Here is a 22,237-nt window from a genome sequence, read left to right as displayed (position 1 = left end):
AGTGTTACTCTGGCACTACTGTAAGAGTTAAACTTTCTTAAACACACCTTGTGGAAAATACTGGGTATAAAAATCTGGATACAAGAACTCCTACCTATTATGCTGCCCTGGGACTCCAGCCCCATGTCACCAGAGGAGTGCTGGGAGGAGCGTTTGGGAAGCGATTCTGCCAGACTCCGGTGTAAAGTGCGTCGTCTTCGTCTCAGGGCAACTAATTTTCCAGTATCTTCTATGGATTGGTTAATTGCATATTCCTCCATTAGCAGATCTGATTCTGCAGTAAAAAAATAAGGTTCCTGAACTTTAAAGAAAGCCAAAAAGCCAAGCACTGAAGACTTAAATTGCAAACAAGATATGGAGGGTGGTGGTGAGAAGAGTAAGTACATCTTCTAGTAAATGAACTTAAGTCAGGTAATTGACATAAACTATGTCTTAACCTATACTAGTCATCTTCTTTGCTATATGGCACGTTGGGCACCTGTCAGATCTGATGAACACTCAGGCTATGCACGATTGTTTATTGTGTTAGACTGTAGTTAGGAGGAACGCTTCCAGACACTGTTAGACCGAGATTAGGAATTGCATTAGACTGAGCCAGCACACGGCTGGCCAGGCTGTTAACAGCCGTAGCCAGGGTGCCTGCCAAGTGCCGCTGCTCCTCTTCTCATACTCACAATCAAGGAAATACTCGTGTTAGAGACAGGCATATGCAGTTGAGAGTAAAAGTTTTTCTCCTGCTTCCTTCAGGAAGCAATTGCTGACAAGGCATGCAAGAGCTTTTGGAAGGCATTATGCTGCCAGGCATCTTTTACACCCCCAGAACTGACAGATGTATCGATAACTAGAGATCCCTTTGGTTGATACCTTCTTTTCAAACCATTCTTTAAGGAAAGAAGTTTGACACAGATGAAAACATGCATAGGGAAGGTAGCCTCCTTACTCCACCAAAGAGAAGGAAATGCCTCACCAAGTTGTTTGAAGTTCTCCTGTATTCCTCCCCAGGTGTTCTTCTCGATTACAGACTTTACCAGGCCCCAAGGCTGCTTTTTGTACTTTACTTCTGCAGAAACCCTAAGAAACAGAACACAACAGTGAAGAAAAAGAAGCATTCTGCTAGGTAGCACAGTGATAGCAGAAATCTCTTATCAGAGGCAAGCCCCTAGCTTATGTCCATAACCTGAAATAACAACTGGAACTGCCTTGGCTTTCCACCTGAGCAGCACTTACACTGAAGCGAGGCAAGAGACAGACACAGGCAAAGACAACACATCAAGCTAAAAGCCTCAGGAGATCCAAATGTCCAAATCATTGTAAACATTTTGAACTCATTTTGAAGTGTTTTCTTTTCAGACTCAGAGCAGTGGGGTGTTTCTCTCCTGCAAACTGCTCTGACTTGAACAAACATTTAAAATAACCTTACAAATAGAAGTTCTGCTTTTTACTCCGTATGCACACATGATATACTACATGGGCACAACAGCAGCAGCAGGTAAAATTCATTACCGTGCATCCAGTACTCAGATCCTACCCTGAGGAGACAGAAATTAAACTCACTCTCTGTACGCACGACAGAGGAAGAGAGACATTCCTACTTGCGTCTCCCAGGTTAAGCTAGGCAATACTGCTTCCAGAATGGGAAGGTACTAGAACAGAACCCTGCAGAGGGCTTGTTCGGACAACCGAGTGAATCTTAAAGCTCTTCATAAAGATAAAGGACAAAAGGATAGCTCATGATCTTTACTCAAATCCATAACACTGACCTTACTGAAATACATACTTGCCCAACTTTTTCAAGTAATCATTCCAAGAAACATATGCCCACCGAGTCCCTACTCTAACAAAAAAAAAATCTTTCAATTACTTCCTGAGCTCTTTTAAACAGTATAATATAAAGCCAGTTGTAGCATCAGCATGCACTTTGTTCTATACATTCATCCTCTTTACACTGTATTCAAACCCTGGCTTTTGCACTTATCTTAGGGTTGTCATGCACCTCAAAAAAAACAAATAGAGCCCTCAAATAGGAAGGATGACTCACTCAAAGTCATCCAGAACAGTTGTTCAAGGACCCTTTTCCCTCCCCGAAGAGGAGGGAGTCTTCAGCACTTTTATAGCCTAAGATAAACCAGAAGGAAATCCAGGCTTGCTCACCTTACCTGTATTCTGATAAAGTTTGAGATAAAAGGAATCACTAAGGACAATGTTAAAAAAAGTTACCAAGAGTTACATAGTCACACAAATGCAGCCAACAAGGAACTTGATCACTTCAGACATTTTCAAATGGGAGAGGGAAGTGCCTTACGACACCCCCACCTACCTAAAGTCTAATAATGAAGTCTAACAATGATTTGCTCAAGTACCCAATGTACTTCTACGGGTATGCTTCCTTCATCTTCCTGTGAAACTACCCTCCTCTGCAGGCCCTTATGCAAGGATACCTCAGAAGCTTTGTCACAAAACATCTGTCATAGTTCCAATTCATCTCACTCATGCAACTGCATTCAAAACCCAGTGCTGATCAGAACCCAGTCCACAGCCTTGGAGATGAGCTCTGTATCTTGTAAGACCAGCGTAAGACTTAATTTCTCACCAAATTAATCATATCTGAGTACAGCATACATATGACAGGAGATAGAACAAGCTTATTTTTCAGGAGAGATCCCCAGCTTCAAGAGAAACGAAGCATTCTTTACGCTGCAGGCAGATCTTTTGATAAGCAGATTTCAACAGCCTGCAACAGAGATGCCTCCGAGTCCTCGGCTCCCGCTGCGCATCGCTCAGGCTCACCGTAATCGACATTTGTGACTGGACGTGCGGCTGATGCAGTATCGGTTCACAGTGTAGAAGTAATCGTGGTAGGGGACATCATGGGTCAGTACTTCAGCATCCACCTGATAAGACTGACCTTTCTGGCTCTGCTTATGCAGGATCTATGATGAAAAAACAGGAAGGAGTAAGTGTATTCATGGTGTTTGATATTTTTTTTCCCCCCTTCAGCCCCAATTCTTTATGTTAGGCCAACCAATTCCAATCCAAGTGAAGTGGAGTAGGGAGAAAGCCTGAACAACCATGAGAGAAGTCAGTTAAGAATGTCAAGTATAGTCAGGGTGGAGAAGAGATGACATCCCCAGCTAAAGCCAGTACAAGCAGAAGCAGTACACCACCCCCCTTCTCCACTGACATACCAAGTACCGAATGCAAGACTGCCCGCTGACGCATGACCACAGTTCTTTGAGAATGAGCTATGAGACCTTTCCCTAACCTTTACCACAGAAGGGTTAAGGTTGGAAGAGACCTCTGGAGGTCATCTGGTCCAACCACTCTGCTCAAGCAGGGCCACCTAGAACAGGCTACCCTAGACCATGTCCAGGCAGCTTTTGAAGATCTCCAAGGAAGACTCCACAACCTCTTCAGGCAGGCTGTTCTAGTGCTCCGTCACCCTCACAATAAAAAAAAAAAGTGTTTCCTGATGTTCAGAAGAAACACCTCTTGTGCCTGCTGCCTCTTGTCCTACCACCACTGAAAAGAGCCTGGCTCCATCCTCTTTCCACCCTCCCATCAGGTATTTATATACACGTCAATAGGATCCCCACCCCAAGCCTTCTCTTTTCCAGGCTGAAGAGTCCCAGCCCTCTCGGCCTTTCCTCATAGGAGAGATGCTCCTGCCCTTCGTCTTTGTGGCCCTTCACTAAACTCTCTCCAAAAACGCCATTCCTCTCTTGTACTGGGGAGCCCAGAACTGGACACTGAAAGCAGATTACTGCATCTTTTCTGGCCACCCCCCAGTTCATACACGAGGTCAATGCTACTCCCCACAGTCTGTGGGAGAACCTCACAGCCACGCGTAAAGGCTGATAAAGTCAGAGAAGCTTTCTGCATTTGCTCATTAATGGTGAAAGGGGCAGAAAGATACCCTTCAGGATGCTATATTTAAACTGCAGATCCACATTCAGCTCACTGAACTCTAATCCACGGTCAGATCTCTGACAAGACTGCAGAGCTCACCCCTTCCTTGCTTTAAAAGGCACCAAACAGACACACGTGCAGACAGTACCTGCTTTTCAGTTGCAGTTGTGAACTTCCCACAGAGAGGATTGTTAATTGTTACAGTGTACGTCAAAGTCCTCAGCTGATTGCCACTGGAATCTCTATTCCAAGGGGTCGATACAGCATCTAGATGACAAATTATACAAAATCTCACATGCAGATCATCTGAACGGCATCATCTCTGCCCCTTCATATCTTAAAGTGCAATTTTATAACAGCAATGTGGGGAGAGACGAAACTGTCTCCAAGTGGTTGTGTGCTTTTTGCATGAAAAGGGAAACTTTAGTTCACTGAATGAGCAAAGGTAAGGCAGTAAGTAGCTGAACCTAAGTCTACTGAAAGAGACTTGGGGATGCAGAGAAGAGTAAGCAAATAAATGAAAATATACCATTTCCTATCTGCTTAAAGTTGAAAGGATTCATCCCGCATTATCAAATTGCTTTTGCCACTCTGCCTTCCAAGCTAACACTGAATAAATATTTCCCTTTTCAGCTTAGTTTTCTTACCTTATCATCTCAATGAATAAAGTTTACTCATCCAGAAAATTAAAGCCTGAGAGCATCATTTAGGAGGATGCAGCAATTTCATCTATGCGTCAACTGTACAGACTTCACTATTTCTGGGACACAATGGAAGGAAACACCTCACAGAATGCAACAATTTAGGCATTAAGATGCAGTTTTGTTGTGCATTGAAATGAGGTTCTTACTCAGAAATATGACTGATCTACAGAAACATGCTAGCTCTTAATAGTGTCTTTTATAGCAGAACTTGAGAGCTTCAAAATCCTTTTAAAGCAAGGAGAAACCTAAAATTCAAACTCAGCCCTATTTATCATTTCTCAGAGGTTGAAGTTTTCGGAGTAAGTTGCAACACAGACAGAAGGAAGAAGAGTACATTACCTACTATACTCCTGGAATTGAGAAACCTCTGCATGAAGTGAGAATTGGTGAAGAGGATTTCAAACATCTTGTCTGCAGTGATGTGGAAAACTCTGTTTATAAAAAGTCTCCCATAGAGATCATTCTCAGAGACAGTCTCCTTCACTGCTAAGGAAAGGCAGAGAGATTGGGTTAAAAACATAAAAGGACTATTATAAAGGTTTTTTTAATAGTACTAAGCTTTATTATATCATATCCTTCCCAAGCTTGCATCAGCAATTGTTTCTTACTCTCAGAAACTCAGAATTGACAGCAGCACATTAATCTGTAGTAAGGTGGTCTTTGGGAGCTGGGAACAAAGTCCAGAGGTGGTTTTTTAGCCCATCTCTCACTATTTCACTGGATAAGTCGATAAATCAACATTACAAGATCGCATTGCTTGAGTTTTGCCTTCAGAATTCTACTGATCCTACAGGACACACTGGAGAAGACAGAGTCAGCACAATCCTCATTTAATATGTGCCTATTATATGACATGTTCATAGCAAGCAGGACAGCGAGAGCACACTAGTTTTCCTTTTCACTTGTGGCTAGTACCAGAATTCTGCTTCTAACATCTGTATGCTGGTACTGTCCACACTGAGACCAGGCACAGACCTTTCCTCAGACTGTTCCTTCCTCCATACCTATTGCAAGGGGAATGCAAGGAGCACCCTGCTCCATTGTGCAGCCCCGCAAAGCACACCAGGATGCTTTATCATCCTCCCTATGTCAAACCACCAACAAGCACCCCAAAGGTGTTCTGTTGTCACAGCACTGAGCTTTATTTCTGCTGCTTGTTGGTTGCTGGCATGAGTCAGCTTTGTGGCTGTTGCAGCCACTCTCTCAATAGATAAGGGACAGAATCATAATCCTGGAGGGACAGCCATTTCCTGTGCCAACCCCAACTCTGTCTGCTCATGCTTTACAAACAAGCCCATTCTAGGCTATTACCAAAAAAAAGAAGTACAAAAAACCTAAAAACCCAACCCCACACACCAAAACCAGGCAAAACGCCTGAAAACAAAGCTTGTGGAAGCAAGACAGAAGTCAGGATGCCTAACCTTTCAACTGATATAAGTGAATTCTCAGAGCTATCAAAGGTCACTGCCAGCAACCAAAGCAAAGGTAGCTTGAATATCATGCTACAGTTCACAAACTGCCTGCAGGCATAGGTTACAGCACTTAAACAGGATTTCATAGCAGTCAGTATTGATAAATGTAAGTGTAGCAACTAATCATAACAGAAGCCTGCAGTGAAACCCAGTTCCGATTCTGAGCGGCCTTCTCCTCCAGCACTGCTTCCAGCCTGTTAGAAGTCCCCACTACACACATACACGTCTCCAAAAAAGTTTTGACCTAAGCAGACTTCAATACACGACCCCAAAGTGAAGCGTAAGCGACATCTTCATGCTTGCCCAAGAGATGGCCTTCCTGTGCTACGTTCTGCTTATACAATTGCAAGGTGGGACAGAAAGCCAGCACGTATTTTGCGAGGCGTATTTAACCGACCAACATGCAGTCATTATTTGCTAGAATACAGATTCGGCTGTGTTGAAACATTCTGCAGGAAGCTAGAAATTCAGGCTGGGTTTTCAGCTTACGTTCACTGTATTTCCTCTCGGAGCTGAGCCTAGTTCCATCAAAACTCAGTGAACTGTGAGCGACCTCAGCTAACAAGGCCTCAATGCCGCAGACCTCATCTCAAAATGCACTCCCCACTTCCCCTCTTTTGCTAAGAGAGGGAGGGGAAGCTTCAGGTGTTCTGATGCTGACATTCCCTTTGACTACTGGACATCAGCCAGCTTGTATGGAGCCAGGCAGCAGATAATTCAAAGCTCATGCATTATTACTTTACGGTCTGGACCTCGCTACTGGAATATTTTACTCTTCAAACATGAAGTCTCTCCTCCTTGTACCAAGGCTCAAGTTCAACAGCAAGTGCATCCATGGATCTATAGTGTTTTAATTTATAGACAATTTCCTGTTAGCTGATTTGCCTACACTTTTTCTATCTAGTTATAGCTCTATAAGGAGTAGTCAGTGAGCTGCCAAGTGCATGAAAGCATCTATTGAGAAGTGTTTTTAGTTACAGTCTCTCAGCTCTTGAAAAAATTGGTGTTATCGCAAGAGTATTTTCAGAAAACCCAAGCTGAAACTAGGCTGATATAATCAGGCTAATCAGCTACTTTAGATTCTCCTGTTTAAACAGCTATTTTATCTGAAATGTTTCCAGGCTTTCTGAAAGAGGCCTGGAAAACACATGTATGAAAGCGTCTGAATTCCACACCTGCAGGAGCCAGTCACTGCATATACCAAGAGCTTGACAAGATTTAAGTCACTTCCATCTGGGCTTCTCAGGGTTTATCTGCAGGAATCCCACATGAAGCAGTGAGCACCAACAGCAGAATAGCAAGAATAAGTGTACAGATTACACACTTGCAGTTTGGACAGAATAGAAAGCTTGAAACACTTGTCTATGTTACAAATATACATATTTGTCTACTCTTTTTTTGGTTTAATTAAGAGGTAGGTGGGCTTACCTGTATGAGTTATTACAATTCAAGAGCAACATGGAGCATTTTCTACCTAGAACTAGCTTAGAGATACTGTATATGAAAAAATGTTTTTATTCCCATGCAGATATCAGTCTAGCTCCTTAACGCTGTTCTAACCCCTTAGCGGTATGTAATTATCAGCCGCTAACTCGCTCAGCCTGAAAACATTTATAGATGAATTGGAGTAACTGTCTGATAAGAGAACTTGAAATCACTCTGATTTTAGGTTAGGATCCCTAGGGACCCAAAAACGCCAAGCAAACATTACCGTGAGTGTCCTCGTTCTGCAAGAAGACAGCAGGTCTCCTCCCTCCCCCACTGCTGCCTTACACTTCGTAAGGTCATTTTCATCACTGTATGGCAAGCTGTGAAATACTGTTTGCATATAATACCATTAGGCACCAGTGACTGCAGAGGTTTGAAACCATTTGCAGTGCAAGACAAAAAAAATTGGAGGGGGTGCAGAGGAGTCAAAAAGAGATACTGTTCTTCCAATTCCTGTTAACAACCAGCAGCTCGTGAAGCTAAACACGTACCCCAAGCAAAAAAAAAAGTTAAACTAGTAAGAACAGAGGCTATCAAACAGGTTTCTAAGACAGCTGAATCTTCCACTCCACAGAGCTGGGAGAGGATGAGGAGATAAACGTATGTACACAACTCATGGTGCTGTTTGGGATTTCTATGCCACTGGGGATGGAGGGGGAAAGAACTGCACGCTGTAAATAATGCACAGGTCAGAGACTTAAAACAGACGCACCTGAAATCAAGTCATTAAAACTAATTCCTAGAGTGAATATGTTCCAGCCACCATCTATTTAAAGACTACATCAGCAATAGTAACCATTATCAAAGAATTCTCCTATACTTTAAAAGGCTAAATACCAAATTACCTTGGGGGAAGTACTGAAAAATACTGTGACAGTGCTATCTTTTTCCTGATCACAATAAAAGCTTAAGCCTTTTAGATAATTCACAACAGATATTCCTTCAAATCCCAAAGCAACAGATTATTGGCAGCCATACATTTAACAGAGTACGTGCTTTAAATATTGTGATTATGTCAGCAAGGTAACAGGGCTAAGGGATGCTCTTCTGTACATGCACCGTATATCCAGAATTTCACCTCTTCAAAAAAGAAAAAAAGCAGGCTGAACTCTTTTCAACCCCTCCACATCCCATATCCCTATCGGCAAAAAAAGCCACACCATCACTGTACCCACCTCACAGCATTTGAGTACAAGCAGTTATGCTCTCCTGCAGACCACGCATTTAGGGTGGTTATTAATGCACACAGAAACACCAAAGTCAAATTATGCAAGGAGATCAGGAATTACAAGGTCCCCATACACAGTAAAGCTTTCTAACAGTGTTTTCCAATATCCTACTTCTCCCTTCTTTCTTTGAGGCATTTCATGTTGCTGAGCATTATAGTTGCATATAGAAACCCTACATCCAACACAGTCAGTCCTTTGAGGAAACTCAGAATCTGATGCTTCTATATTGGGAGCACATTCTGTGCTTGAGCTAAAATTTGTTTTCTAAAATTTATCGTTGAGACTGCAGATATTAACTTCTATCTCAGCCAAGAGTTTGTCACGGCCCAAGATTTATACTCCAGTTTATGAAACCAAACTAATACACCAAGATACAGGTCATTGAGCCAGTGGCGTGCAGTGAGAGACCCCCTCCCCCGGTTTGCAATGTGAAAATCATGAAGGACAAGGAGTTGCCAAGGCTCTGACATTCCAGCTTTTGGTGTCAGGTGGACGTGAAGTTGGAGAACAAGTCTTGAGCTTGCCCCCTCACCTTATTTGCCAGAACACCTCTGTGGGCCGCCTGAGCATGAGCCAGAGGACACAAGAGAGATTAATTGCATGGGTAACCCTTTGCTGTGTGGGATAGCTAATTTCATCTGAATGAAGGAGTTCACCTTGTAAGAGTGTGGGGCAACTGCAATAGAAAACAGACAGAGAAACAGAAGAAAAGAATTCTAAGCATGAGGAGAGTAATCTGTGAGAAAAGATTAATGTTGTGGGACTAGAAAATCCTGCTCCGAATAAAAGAGACTCATCTTGGGGGAGGGAGGAGAAATAGGAAGAGCAGCATGAATTCAGTCCTCTTTTAAAGGGACATCTCCAGTTTAATATGCTTTGTTTGCTGAATATCACCAGCACAGGGATGACAGCTGGTATTTGCCTTTATCATTTAGGCAAACAGGCCTATTTTCAACCCATTTCATTGGATACCTTCACCATTTAAAAATCCATGGGTATCCAAAATATCTAAAACATCGGAAGACTGAAACTTTCTTCTGCTTTAAGAGATACACCTGGGATTGAGTCAATGTGTAAAGCTTGTTCAATGCACAGGGGCATAACCAGCAACTTGTTCAAATACGTATACTCCCAAAAATGATACAGCTTGACATCCATCAAGCTGAATCCCAACACCAGCAAACAGAAGCAGTGCTGGGGAGCAACGAGAAAGGTAACTGAAATATGAAGTATATCCTCAGGCAAAGATCACACCTTGCAGATGGCCAGATCAATCCACAACTTTGAAAGCTTTCCACACTCCAGTGATCCCAACTTAACAGCATCTGCACACACCTTCAATTGCCAATTCTGACTGAAAAGATGATACACAAATTTCTCAGCCAGATTAAGAACCGGCCTCAAATTGATCTGTTCTATTCTTGACAACAGGCAATGAAAGCAAGTTCTCTCTTTGCATATGAAAGAAAAATAGCGGTGTGTTCAGAAGTAGCTGCCCTGTTGAGGTTTTCTGTCCTTCATTTGCATGCCACTAGAGACTTTGAAACCGATTCAGGTTGTGTGTGCTTTGTTTTAAAGGTGTTCACAGAGCCCAAGACGGGGATATTCAACAGAACATCCATCACAGCTTCTGTGAAGTGTTTGTGAAACTATGGGTTTTTGCACAGAAGAGCTCCCCACGATAAGGGAAGAGCTCATATTAGAGGGGGAACTTGTCAAGAGCCTCTGTGGGACCAAAGAACAAGCACCCAGAGAAATCTGCACATATGTCACTGCCATCCAGTCTGGGTGCAAGGCATGCTTTGGGCCTTACTCTCTGCCCAGGACATAGCAAAAACAGTCACACCAAAGCCACTATGAAACACACAGCCATACTTTTCTCTCCTAGGACAAAAAGAGGAAAGGAAGCATGCATTTGCCAAGTTGCAAGTGCTACATTGGTGTGGTATCCAAGCTCCTGCTAGCCTGGTACTAGATGATGAGATATAACTGAAGAGGATGATGCGTTGGGATCCATTAAGATACTAGCTTTGTTGGTATGCAATGAAAACACGGTGTGATCTACTCTAAGATGTATTTAAGGTTGTTCATCTTCAGACAAGATTCAGAATATGCAGAACACACTCCTGAAAGCTGGGAAGTTTAAACTCCAGACAAGACAGCAAGTTCCTCGCCATCAGTAACACTGAAGCCCATATGCATCAAGAAAGAAATGCAAGGGGGTGGGAGGGGGGTAATTAAAAGAACAGCCTGAAGTGTTTCTCCTCAGTTCCCAAAGAGTGAAAACAAATGAAAAAAACACATTTGAAATACCTATGAGAACATGGAAAGTGAACACCACGTTGTCAAGAATTTTCTTCTAGTTTAAGACCTTTTCCAGAAACTAAGTTACAAAGATGTTTTTGCTGCAACTCCGGGGAACAGACAAGTAAACAAATTTTACAAAATCAGGAAGTTTTCTAACTTACTCCACCAAGTGAGAAGGATCAGAAGAGTACAATAGTAGGGTTGTCTTACTGCTTCTAACTGTTAAAAGATTTACCTTCTTCACTGTCTGAGGCACTGCTCTTCTCTGGAAGATTTTCATTCTCATTCAGATCCAAGGACTTTTCTAAAGATCTGCTCCTGACTAGCTTAACAGATTTTCTTTCTGAAGATGGAAGAGGGCTCTTCTTTATTTGCGTCTCAGTCGGGGACTCTTCTACCTGAAACAACCATTAGGAAAAAAAAATAAATCAATAAACACACAACATTTTAAAAAAGTTACTTGCAAAGAAAAAAATTCAGAAAGGAAGCCACAAATTCTACCTGCTCAGTTACCCCACAGTTAAGTATTAATTTCCTCCCTTGTTCCCCTATACCAGCCAGCCTCCTCTCTTCTTTATCTCAGACTTCACTTTGCCCTAGTAGCAAGGGACAAACTTATCTGGTTCATCTTACCAAGAGCTGCCTAAAAGGGGCAGTTTGTTCCCTACCCAGTCCCTTTGCATCCACCTGCATAGCTTGGTCCCCTTCCCTGTATCCATGCTAGCTTTTATAAACTCATTAACTTAATATGATTGTTTACTTTTTATTGGTCAGGTTGTGGGTTTTTTATATGTTTTTTTTTTTTTTTGGCAATTTAGGAAGGGGTCCAACAATCCTTTGGGGAAGCACAATGAAGTAGACAGGACCTCTCTTCTTCACCACGATTAGATCATCATAATTAGATATCTGAAGAGAGTGTTCTTACTTTGTAGGGTTCCAGTACCCTTTGATAAAGGGAAAATTTAAAATAGTGTCTAGAGCCATCCTACCTATAAAATGTTATTTCTTCAAAACAAAGGAATAGAGTATCATTTGCCATCTGTAATACACAAGCAGAGCACTCCCCACAGCACCAGTCACTGAATCAATGCAGCTCTGAACCCTTAACTATAGCGACTGGGGGCTAAGCCTACCAAAACGCATCACTGAGCGCTTCAAGAAGTAACTGCTGGCAAAACCACATGTACAAGGTTTGTGCATCTCAGAGTGCCACCCAAAAAGCCTGGCTATGAGCCAGTCTTCATCCTAAGCCTCCCTTCAAAGCTCCCGTTGCCTCCAGTGGAACAGCTGGCATCAAGAATAGCACAGCCCCCACAGGCAGCAGCACGTGGACTGTGATAAACAAGATCAGGTCCTCCTCAAGTGAGTAGCTCCAATTCATCTGCAACACCATCATCCTTAAAGATTATTCAGCACTGACTAAATAAAACAAGAGCATCCGCTGCTTGAATAGTCATCACGTACTTCCTGTACTACTTGGCTTTTTTCAAAATAAAGACCATTTACCATTTTGTGCAACTGAGGGCCATTAGCAGAAGGTGGGTGGCTGGAGAATAGAGACAGGCATGAATTCAACTGCAGTAGAAGCGAGCAAAAATATCCCCTCAAGGTCAAAAAAAAAGGAATACTGCATCAGCAAAGCAGATCAATTAACAAATGTGTGCCTACTGAAAGGAGCTACTATGCCTGAAGTTACACTCAGGCACACAACAGGAACGAGGACAGTAACATTTCAATGTCAAAACTTTCTCCCAGTACAGAGAGAAAGGTGAAGGGAGCTAGGAGTGGCAAAACATTTACCTAGAAATTGACACAGATCTATAAAGTCCTTTATGATGTCAAGGAAGAAATTCATGCTGATGCCTTTGGAATATCTGTGATCAGTTTTTTCCGTTTCTGTATTTTTTTTAATTATTATTTTTACACTAAAGATTACTGATTTTAAGATCTGCCAACTAGAATTCTAGAATTAAATAGAGCATTTCTTCCCTACGCACGTTTGCCTCCTGAGCCTGTCCAGTACTGCTAAGCTCTGTGCCAATGCATTTTAGTTTTTAACCTGTGAACAGAGGGCTCCGAGACAAGGAAATTTTACAGAGCCTTCCAAGGAAGAGTAGAAAGAAGAAAGTGGTTTCCATACAGAGATGACCTGCACTTGGAGAAGCAGACAAGCCGTAAGTGGTACTACACACCCACTTTCTTTAATTAACTATGAACAGCCAGCCATTGACAATCCTTTTTCCAAGACAGTCCAAGAACTGCGAGCCAACCCCTCCATTAGTTTTGATCTCTTTTTGAAAGAGCTTTAGATTTCCCTTGCCTGTCAGAGCACAAAGGGAGGAGTTCAGCCTCTTTCCCTCCAGCCTTTGGAAGGCAATTGTGTTGTGTGTCATCAGTGCAATCATTTTTGATAAAAGCTTTTTAAGCACTACCATCCCATCTCCTCCTATTGCCCCTGTGCTTCTGCAACATGCGCAGTAATCCAGAGCTGTGGAGTGTCGACATTCTTAAGAAATGCCAAATGACACATACAGCTGAACACAACCATTACATGTTTTAGCTACAGTAAAATCATAAACTAAACAGATTTATTGAGACTGACATTTTACCTCACAATTAGAGAACTTTTTAAATGCAGGCAAGTCAAGGGAGAATCCTAGCACTTTTCCCTGCTTACCGATCCCATCCCTAGGCATTCCTGCTTACCAACATGCCCAATTAGATTTAGCACCTACAAGAGAGATCTCTGGGAGTGACACCCAGTAGGTAAACAAAGCACTTTTCCAAACAGAGTGGTTATTTTAAGAGGCCTTGTACTTGTGCAAACAAGACTCGAGCAAGTCCAAATCAAGGCTACCTGGGTAGATTTTACTTATCCTAAAGAGCCCAAAGTCCAGCAGCATCCACAATCTTCCCAACAGCTCTTCAAACAGGGGACAACAGTCCCCTACAGCTCTTCAAAAAACTTGTCTTACACTCCTAGGATTTTCATGAGGGATACCCACCACCCTAATAACTAAGCTTTTAACATCTGACAAATACCAGTATTGTTTGACGGATATCAGTCTCTAGACATTAAGTTAGATTTCCACAAAACTCTTTAAAGCCTACTTAACCGGCAGATCAGTTTTAGCAAGACAGAATAACTACTATATGAAAGTAAGGATTATTAAAGCATCTTTTTCTCCTCCTCAATTTTGTCACAGCAGAAACAGCAATTAAATTCCCAATCTGAGTAAAGCGAAACGCTTTGGTGCTCTGTTTGCTTTTCCCAGATCTTTCCCTTGGGGTACCTATTAACCAAGAGATAATGTCCATAACCTTTTAGGCCTACAACTGCACATAGGAGCCCCAGGAACTGTGCTAAGTGCTGTGCACATCTCGAACACCGCTACTAACGTGCCTGCCCTTGTAGACAGCCAGTCACATTCACAAATTCATTCAACACCATGAATGAAACACCTATGCCTGTACAGTTTTATTAACACGAGGGATTAGGGGAATACTCACCCTTCCAAGGGTTCTTTCTCCCCTCCATTTCTGAAACATTTCTCGACATTTAATTTAGGGGATGTGGAGGGGGAAGGAAGGTCTCAGTCATTCACAGCAACAGACCAACTGATCTCCAAAAATGTACAGGATGTACATGAGGATATTATTATCTTCATGTACAAGATATCTTTATGAGGAGATCTATATTTTTAAGAATGCAAACGAAAGCATTTCTTTCACAAAGCACTTACATAAAAATGCACTGGGTCTATAGGAAGGTGGATAAACAGTTTTATTTTTTTTTATTTTTTTTTTTACAGCTGTGAAGATCAATACCCAAACCTCAGCATTCTGGCCAGATTTGCAGTGAATTAGCAACAGGATGCTGCTGAAACTCATACCAACATCTTATACAAATATTTGTTTCCCGAAGATATTCCTGAGATCTGACAATATTCTTACTCAATTTCTGATGTGAAAACCTTTTAGACTATTGTGAACTTCCAGTGAATTTCAGAAGTTACAACCCCATGCATTCTTACGCTTACAGATATGTGAGTTAAGCATATATGCTTATCAGTTACAAATAGCAAGAAGGTCAACACTTACTCCTGACAGTGCATGTCTGCTGAGTGACTCTCCTTCTGTCTGAAGTGTGGGTTCCCGAACTAAACCAATTGTTTTAGGTAGTTTGTCATCCCTTTCTCCAGGTTCATCACAAACGCTGGATCTGTCCAAAAGAAAAAGGAAGATATCTTTGGAGCTGTAAAAGCTGAGAAAATCAGAGAAAGCTTTTCATGTGTGATTTTTGCTCTCAAACCATGGCTGTTCAGCTAACATTAAAAACTACCAACTCATTCCTCCATCTTATTAATCTCTCAAGCCATGTTCCTCACCCTAACCACCAAAAAAATCCAGCTTCTGCCTGTTAGGTTAGCAAAACTGAGCACCAGTGAATTAGAGAAAGTAAGCACTGTGAGAAAATGGGAAACAGAAGTAGCTTATAACAAATTTGGGAAGAAAATGTCTGAAGAAAGTTTGAGGTAAGATCTTTCCTGCATCCCTTATTCCTGAGTTGCAAAGTACTGCATTTTTTTACAGGTAGAAAACCATGAAGTATTTAATGAGACATCTTCTGAAGCTTGCAGTGAATTTACTTTTTTTCCCCTAACAAACATGCTGAGATAATGCAGGATTGAAAAGAAGATGCAAGTTACACTGTTCAGTTTTAGAGAGCCACGCTTGCTTACATACAGATACAAAACTAAAGCCCTGTTACTAGAATTACACTGACTGTTCTTAAGTTAATTCACCTTTGTTCTGAGAAATCAACAAAACAGATCAAAAACAATCTAGTTATCTTCTTCTAGCTTCCTAATTCAAGCTGAACATCATACAAAAACAAGCTAAGACCTCAGACGTCAGAAGAACAAAGCAAAGCAAGCGTTTTAGTCTCCAAGGAGGAAAGAAAAAGCATTAAAACATTTGATATAGCTCCATTCCATTCAGCCCTTCCGTATTGTTTAAGGGCATATAGGTCCTGACTAAGTAGAACCAGGAAAAAAGTTGATATTTAAGCTATCCTGCCCTCCCCCCAAGCAGATCCAAGGACAGCAAGGTCTTCCTATCTGCCTCCCCTAAGGGGCCTCAGCTGTGCTCCTACTATTTTAAACAATGAGCACAATTAAGTTTTTATGCAGTTCAGTTTATGCAGTTCAGGTCTTTACTATAAGTTTATCCCTTCCAGTAAGGCTACAGAAGCAATTCAGAAAAACAATTTCAAAGAAAGAGGACATTGCTTTTCCATGAGTCTTTCAATAAGCTTTAGAGCCTTCTCTTACCGAGACTGCCCATTGTCCTCAGACGATGAGTGGAAGCTCTCCATCTCCTCGGTGTTCAGGCCCAGCTCAGAGCCATAGCTCTGGTGCACCAGCTGCCAGAATTCCTGCTTGGTCAGCCTCTGAAAGAAAGCGAGCTAGTCAAGAACTATGGTACGGGGCAGTAAGGCACGGTAGGTAAAACAGTAAGAAGTTTGAATTACGCCACAGCCTTTAACCTCACTTCTGACAAGGTCTGAAAGCATTTAGGTATCACATTTCAAGATTGGATTTCAGCATTTTGGGGAACTGTACTCCCGTCTACTCCATCTTCCCAACCCACCACTGTTCAACCAGTAACACTAGACATTAAAAACCTGGTATTTCAAGAAAAAACAAACTTGTAGCTACTACTTGCTTCTTCGTTTGTCACCAATGTTTTCACAGGTACCTTCAAGGCAGCTCCCTCTTGAATTTCACAGGATACGGCACACGACCAACAGCCAGCCAGAGGCTGCCTCTTTGGTCCCGGACAAGCTGTTTAATAGATAACACGCCTGTTTCCTCGGGATGCTCAGACCACTTTACCAGCGGTAAGAGGCTAACATTTCAGTCACTACGAGCAGCAGTGTCTAGGTGAGCCGTCAGCCCATCTCGCCAAGGTGGGACACTGCCACAACCCCCCTTTAACACTTCCAGAGCAAAAGCAACTATTTTACTTCACCTGACCCACAGCTAGCTCCTCTCTTTCCCCGTAAGCTGCCTGCCCTGCTGCACGACTTCCCGCAGCTACTGGGATCTATTCGGGCTCTCTCTGATCATCAGGAAAATTAGGGAAGTGACAGCACTACGACAAACTCCAATTGGCAAAGTAAGCAACAGGTTTCAAAGTCCACTTTTCCTGGCAGGAAAGGGCTAAAACGAAAGTAGAAAGAAAGGAAAGGAGGTAATGAGGTTTGGGGATTTAGCAAAGAAGACGACAGGCATCACACCGGAAAACGCGCCTGAGCCGCGATCCATATTGACCGAGGGAACCGCAGCGTGCCAGTCAGGCAGTAACACAAGTCCTGCTTACTCTTTGCATGAGCCGATCGCTCCAAGCAGCCGTGCATTATTGAAGGCCCTTTCCGAGGATCCTCCCCGCCTCCCGGCTCCCTCCACCCGCGGCCCTTTCCACAGCACCGCGGCTCCTGCCAGCCCCAAGCCGGCCGCCCAGGCTCACCTACACACACCGCCCCGCCGGCTCCTCCCGCCTGGCCCGGCCCCAGTCCCGGTCCCGGCCCCGGTCCCTCGTCCCGGCTCCTCCCCGCCGCTCCCGGGACACCGGGCCCGGCCCCACGGCCGCCGGGGGCAGCCCCGGGGAGCTCATGGCGGGCCCGCCGCGCCCCGCCAGGCCCCGGCCCCCTCACGCCCTGCTCCTCTCGGCCTCAGGCAGAGCGACAAAACTGCGTGTTTGGGGAACCAATAAAGCTGTTTCCTGTAGGTTTCCGAAAACAAACTTAATAGCTGCCGGGTCTAGAAACAACAGGCTTCTTGCACTCTGCTCGATTATTATATATTGAGCATGGCTGGGTGTAGTAGGGTCACAGCCCGACAGCAGAACACCTTACTCTGTTGTGTCAAATTAGTTCTGGTTTGAGAGGCTCTGAAGCTTGAACCTAAACCTGGAGTGCTTTGCCCACTCGAGGTGATGGTCTATGCCAGATTATTCCTCAGTTCTTTATAAAAAGTAAGGCTGCAAGAAGCAGCTAGAATAGTTTTCTCCTTTCATCCTGGAGCATAAAATACCAATACTTTGCTTCACGCTAGTCAAACTGGCAGCATGGAACAAGCAATACTACAAAATACCATTGGCAGAAGCAAAGCTGCTGATTTTTACCCCCACGGACAGACCAAGACAAGACAGTCCATGCAGGTTTACTCCAGAGACACCCCAAATACAAACACACACTCCCCCACCAAGGAACTTTAACATGGAATTTTGTCTGACTGCTCAATCACAGATTAATGGAGGCTAACAGTGAAATCCCCCTCTCACTTACTGAGCACAAAGGTCAGAATCGACCCTGAGCCCTGTTTCACCTCTAAAACAACCCTTTTTGCACACAAAAGTGCAAAGCGTCTCTTTCACAACTTTGCGCTAGAAGTTGGCATGGATGGCAGATTTGCTGCCCCAGTAGATTTTTGCCACAAGAACCTCTCAGCTCAGCAAAAACTCTGGTCCCTTTTCACACCTCTGGACTTACCTGCTACATCATCTTTGGAGATTGGTGCAAATCTCTACCCAGCAATGCATAAGAACAATAAGAAAATAAATCCAACTCCAAGGAAAAGGACTCAAGGGAATTGAAGCCGATTAAGTTAAGATCTTGTTCCATTAGAAATAAGAAACACTGTTTGTTTAGGATTTGAATGACCTGCCTAATTAGATTTTAATTTTTTCCTTCTCCCTCAAACTAAGGGATATTTGACACCCATGAACTTTAGGAAAACAAAGCAATAGTATACATGCCATTGCTCTTACCATCATTAATAGCCATTAGTAATGTTGTTTTACCAATCTGGAAGGCCTGTTGCAAAACAGGAATTCTGGCTGATTTTATAAACTGATGATACATTATTGAAAGCCTCAGTGGATGTGGAAGCAGCTATCTGTTTTATCAAGGTCGGTGTCATGTCTCTTCCAGACCTACATTAATGATTCCTTATTTTCCATGATGCTTCCCCTTCAAGCAGGAGCATTTAAAAAACAATGGCAAGCTAAAAACCTGAAGGGCTCACTCTGAGCACATTTTGCAATAGGAATAGATAAAAACTGGATTCCCCCCCCCCCCCCAAAAAAAAAGAAATCTTCACAAGGACATTTCAAAAAGAAATCCTAAGAAGGGGCCATCGTAGGAGGAAGGTACCCACTGATTCCCATCTGAAGGGCATCAAGTGCAGAGTATTGTACTCTGAGCAAAATTTGAAGGAGACACGATGAGCTAGGTAATTCCAGCTCAACTAAGATGACCTGGAATCCTTACAACAACAGCGACACAAACTTGGAGGACAGCATCTTGATGGCCTAACTAAGCTCAGGCATGGAATAGCACTTACTGCTTCTCCTACACAATGCATGGCAAACGGCAAGTAATTTTCTAATAGAAAGGCAGACTTTACAGAAGGCTACTTGTTCAACTGTCTATGACACGTGATACTTTACAATGCAGAATGGCCACAAGATGGAGATCTGGGAAAGAGCACGCTGACCCTACTGAGAAGTTCTGCAAGGGGTAAAAGCTTAGTGCATCTCAGTTAAAGCATATAGGTCACTCTTCAGACGCAAGATCTCGTAACACAAACTCAAAGCCCAGGAAGAGGCCATAATCAGTGACTGAAAGTGACCTCTGCACAAACATGATTTGAAGCACATACTTCTCCAGTCCCCTGGATCCAAATCCTGCAACTCTGGGATTATCTACCATCAGGTGGCGCAAACCAATACTCCGATGGCTGCATTCAGAGTTTACTTCTGACAAGACCTGAATAACTATTTCATAATTTAACAGCTGCATGTCAATGCCTAGTCTAGTAGACATACTCCAGAGAATAACTAAATTATCCACAGTCTTTAAAATATTTAACTGCTAGCAGAAGAAACATCAAAACCAGCTCCTTTTGGAATTGGTTCCAGAGATTCAGTATGTTGTCACAAACCTCACAAATTCTGATGGGATCCCTTTGGCCACTGGATCCCAGAAACACCACGCTTCACACACTCACAGCACTGTATACCATGACAGAGCTTCAGAAGTTATGAGATACCTTTCAAATGTATGCTGTCCCTTGCCTTGAGGGTGTGGGGGTTTGCATGTGGAAGCTGGGAGAAGCAGCAAAGCTACTTGGATGCATTACCAGCTTTCTTTTAGCAACAGGTCAGGGAACAGCTGTCATTGTAGTGTAACCGGTGGATCCAATTCTAGAAATGTCAGTTTCTCCCCTCATCCCCTCTATAACTTGATCCAGTTCGGATAAGCAGTAAAGATTTGCTGTAAACAGATTAATTTTGCCTTAATTGGCACTCTCCTTGATTTTCAGCTTTTTTTTTTTTATAAAAGGCATCTTTGGTTTGAATTTTAAAGCAGCCCAAAAATGTCTGTGGCAACCACATAAGAGTATCACAACAGCTTTAAGCCTTTGGGGACCACCGCACTACGGAGTTATATATGGATATTTCAGTGTTCAATTGCAAACGTGTTGGAATTTTTAAACAACAAGAGCCATAAACAGGAAGGAATTGGTTTACAAAAATTGCATTGGTTACATTGATGTTCTGCAAAAGAAAGTGTCAGCATATTTTTAGAAAGAAGATTAACTTAAGTGCCCACAAATTGCAATATACATCAAGCTAACTAGCAGAGTTGCCAAGATACACTTTTATATCATTCAGCCTGCCTTTGTTGCGTTTATTCAAGGTCAGGGGAATTGTAATGAGTTGGTTGGCAAAGGTTCTGCTAACTTATCTGAGAAGGTGACTTTTGGGTTTTTCCTTAAAAAGGAAAAACGCTTTCCCTGAAAAAAGTCTCTTGCCCTTTTGGTCACAAATTAGCCACAGAAAATGTGAAACAAATGCATGCCAACATCTGCTTAAGTTGGTAGTTAAGAGAATCATGCTACCTGTCTTCAAAGACAAAATGCTCTATAAACAGCAAAGTTGTAGATGGCAGTATAAAGAAGGGGAGGATACAAAGTTTATTTGTAATCTAAAGTACAAGGAGGTGAAGAACACCAGGTTATAATTCTGTGTCAGGAAGGAAAAGCTAACTTCTTAAGCAAAGTCTCTCATCCTCTAAAGACACATCTACATATGTTAGAAAAAGATTATTTTGTTACTTAACCCCAGGTACCAGCACTTACAAGCTTACCTTATCCAACAACACATTCTGCCATAATCGGAAAATACTGAGGTAGCTTCTGTCTCTTGCACTGAATGATGTGAAGAAAAACTGCAGAAGGAAATAAAAGGTACAAAAAACTCACTTGTAGGTATTTTTAAGAAAGCCAGAATGTTTCCTTATTCCTTAAATACCGTAAGGTTTTCGCCAATGGAATGTTCCTCTCGTATTCCTCACAGTCCACACTTTTTAATCACTTCTAAAAAGCAAGTTAGTTCCCCAATATCCACAGAGTATATAAAGACCCTTGCTCTTCTGTGCACCCAACTGCAATCATTTGTACCTTTTGCATAAAAAAGAGCTGCCCCTCAACTACATACACAGTTAAACCTTTCTCCCACTTCCAAATGGGGGGGTGGAACAAATCAGAGACGCACATGCCTATTTCTTACAGGCCACAGCCCTTTCCATCCTAACTCTACATACTCCTTTCATTATTTTTTTCACGAGATGTGAAATTACGATAATCAAAACAGGAGATCAAATTAGTTCCATCATTTGTAGTTTTAAAATCTTTCCAGTTTGAAAGTCTTTTTACCAGTGAAAGAAATATCTTCCTTAATGAAGGAAGTTAGTATTTTTAGAAGAAATTGAGGGAGCAGCCAAAAATGAAGCAACAGGAAATGTCAACACCTTCACAAACAACAGCTCCAGATTTACCATGGATAACTATAACTACTCTCTGTACCCAGCAAAGAATTAATCTTATTTTCAAGGTATTGACATAAGAGATATCATGAAGTACATTGCACGTAAGAGCATTCTGAATCATGCTTTTCAGCTTTCCCTAAACGCACCCCCAAGAAAACTATACTTCCCAATGTATAAAATTGGGTGGTTTATGGGTAGATTTCTCCATGACTTAAAACCTGTGGTAACGGTTGT

At 42.5% G+C, this 22,237-nt stretch overlaps 1 protein-coding gene across 6 annotated transcripts in view; it reads right to left on the bottom strand.

Moving 5' to 3' along the window:
* GRAMD1C (GRAM domain containing 1C) overlaps nt 1-22,237 on the bottom strand; it is a 49,322-nt gene that overhangs the window by 4,298 nt on the left and 22,787 nt on the right. For 5 of the 6 annotated variants that reach the window (XM_067003396.1, XM_067003407.1, XM_067003416.1 and 2 more), the window contains 9 exons: nt 21,323-21,403; nt 16,440-16,558; nt 15,208-15,328; nt 11,342-11,504; nt 4,950-5,096; nt 4,055-4,173; nt 2,788-2,930; nt 968-1,071; nt 95-274 (listed from right to left, as the gene is read on the bottom strand). In XM_067003396.1, the coding sequence (XP_066859497.1) occupies nt 95-274; nt 968-1,071; nt 2,788-2,930; nt 4,055-4,173; nt 4,950-5,096; nt 11,342-11,504; nt 15,208-15,328; nt 16,440-16,558; nt 21,323-21,403 (1,177 nt within the window). The remainder of the gene's footprint in view (nt 1-94; nt 275-967; nt 1,072-2,787; nt 2,931-4,054; nt 4,174-4,949; nt 5,097-11,341; nt 11,505-15,207; nt 15,329-16,439; nt 16,559-21,322; nt 21,404-22,237) is intronic. The other variant, XM_067003401.1, reaches the window with a different exon arrangement.

This window comes from Anser cygnoides, chromosome 1, assembly GCF_040182565.1.
Source record: "Anser cygnoides isolate HZ-2024a breed goose chromosome 1, Taihu_goose_T2T_genome, whole genome shotgun sequence".
NCBI lineage: Eukaryota > Metazoa > Chordata > Aves > Anseriformes > Anatidae > Anser > Anser cygnoides.
This window is presented reverse-complemented; position numbering and strand designations above follow the sequence as displayed.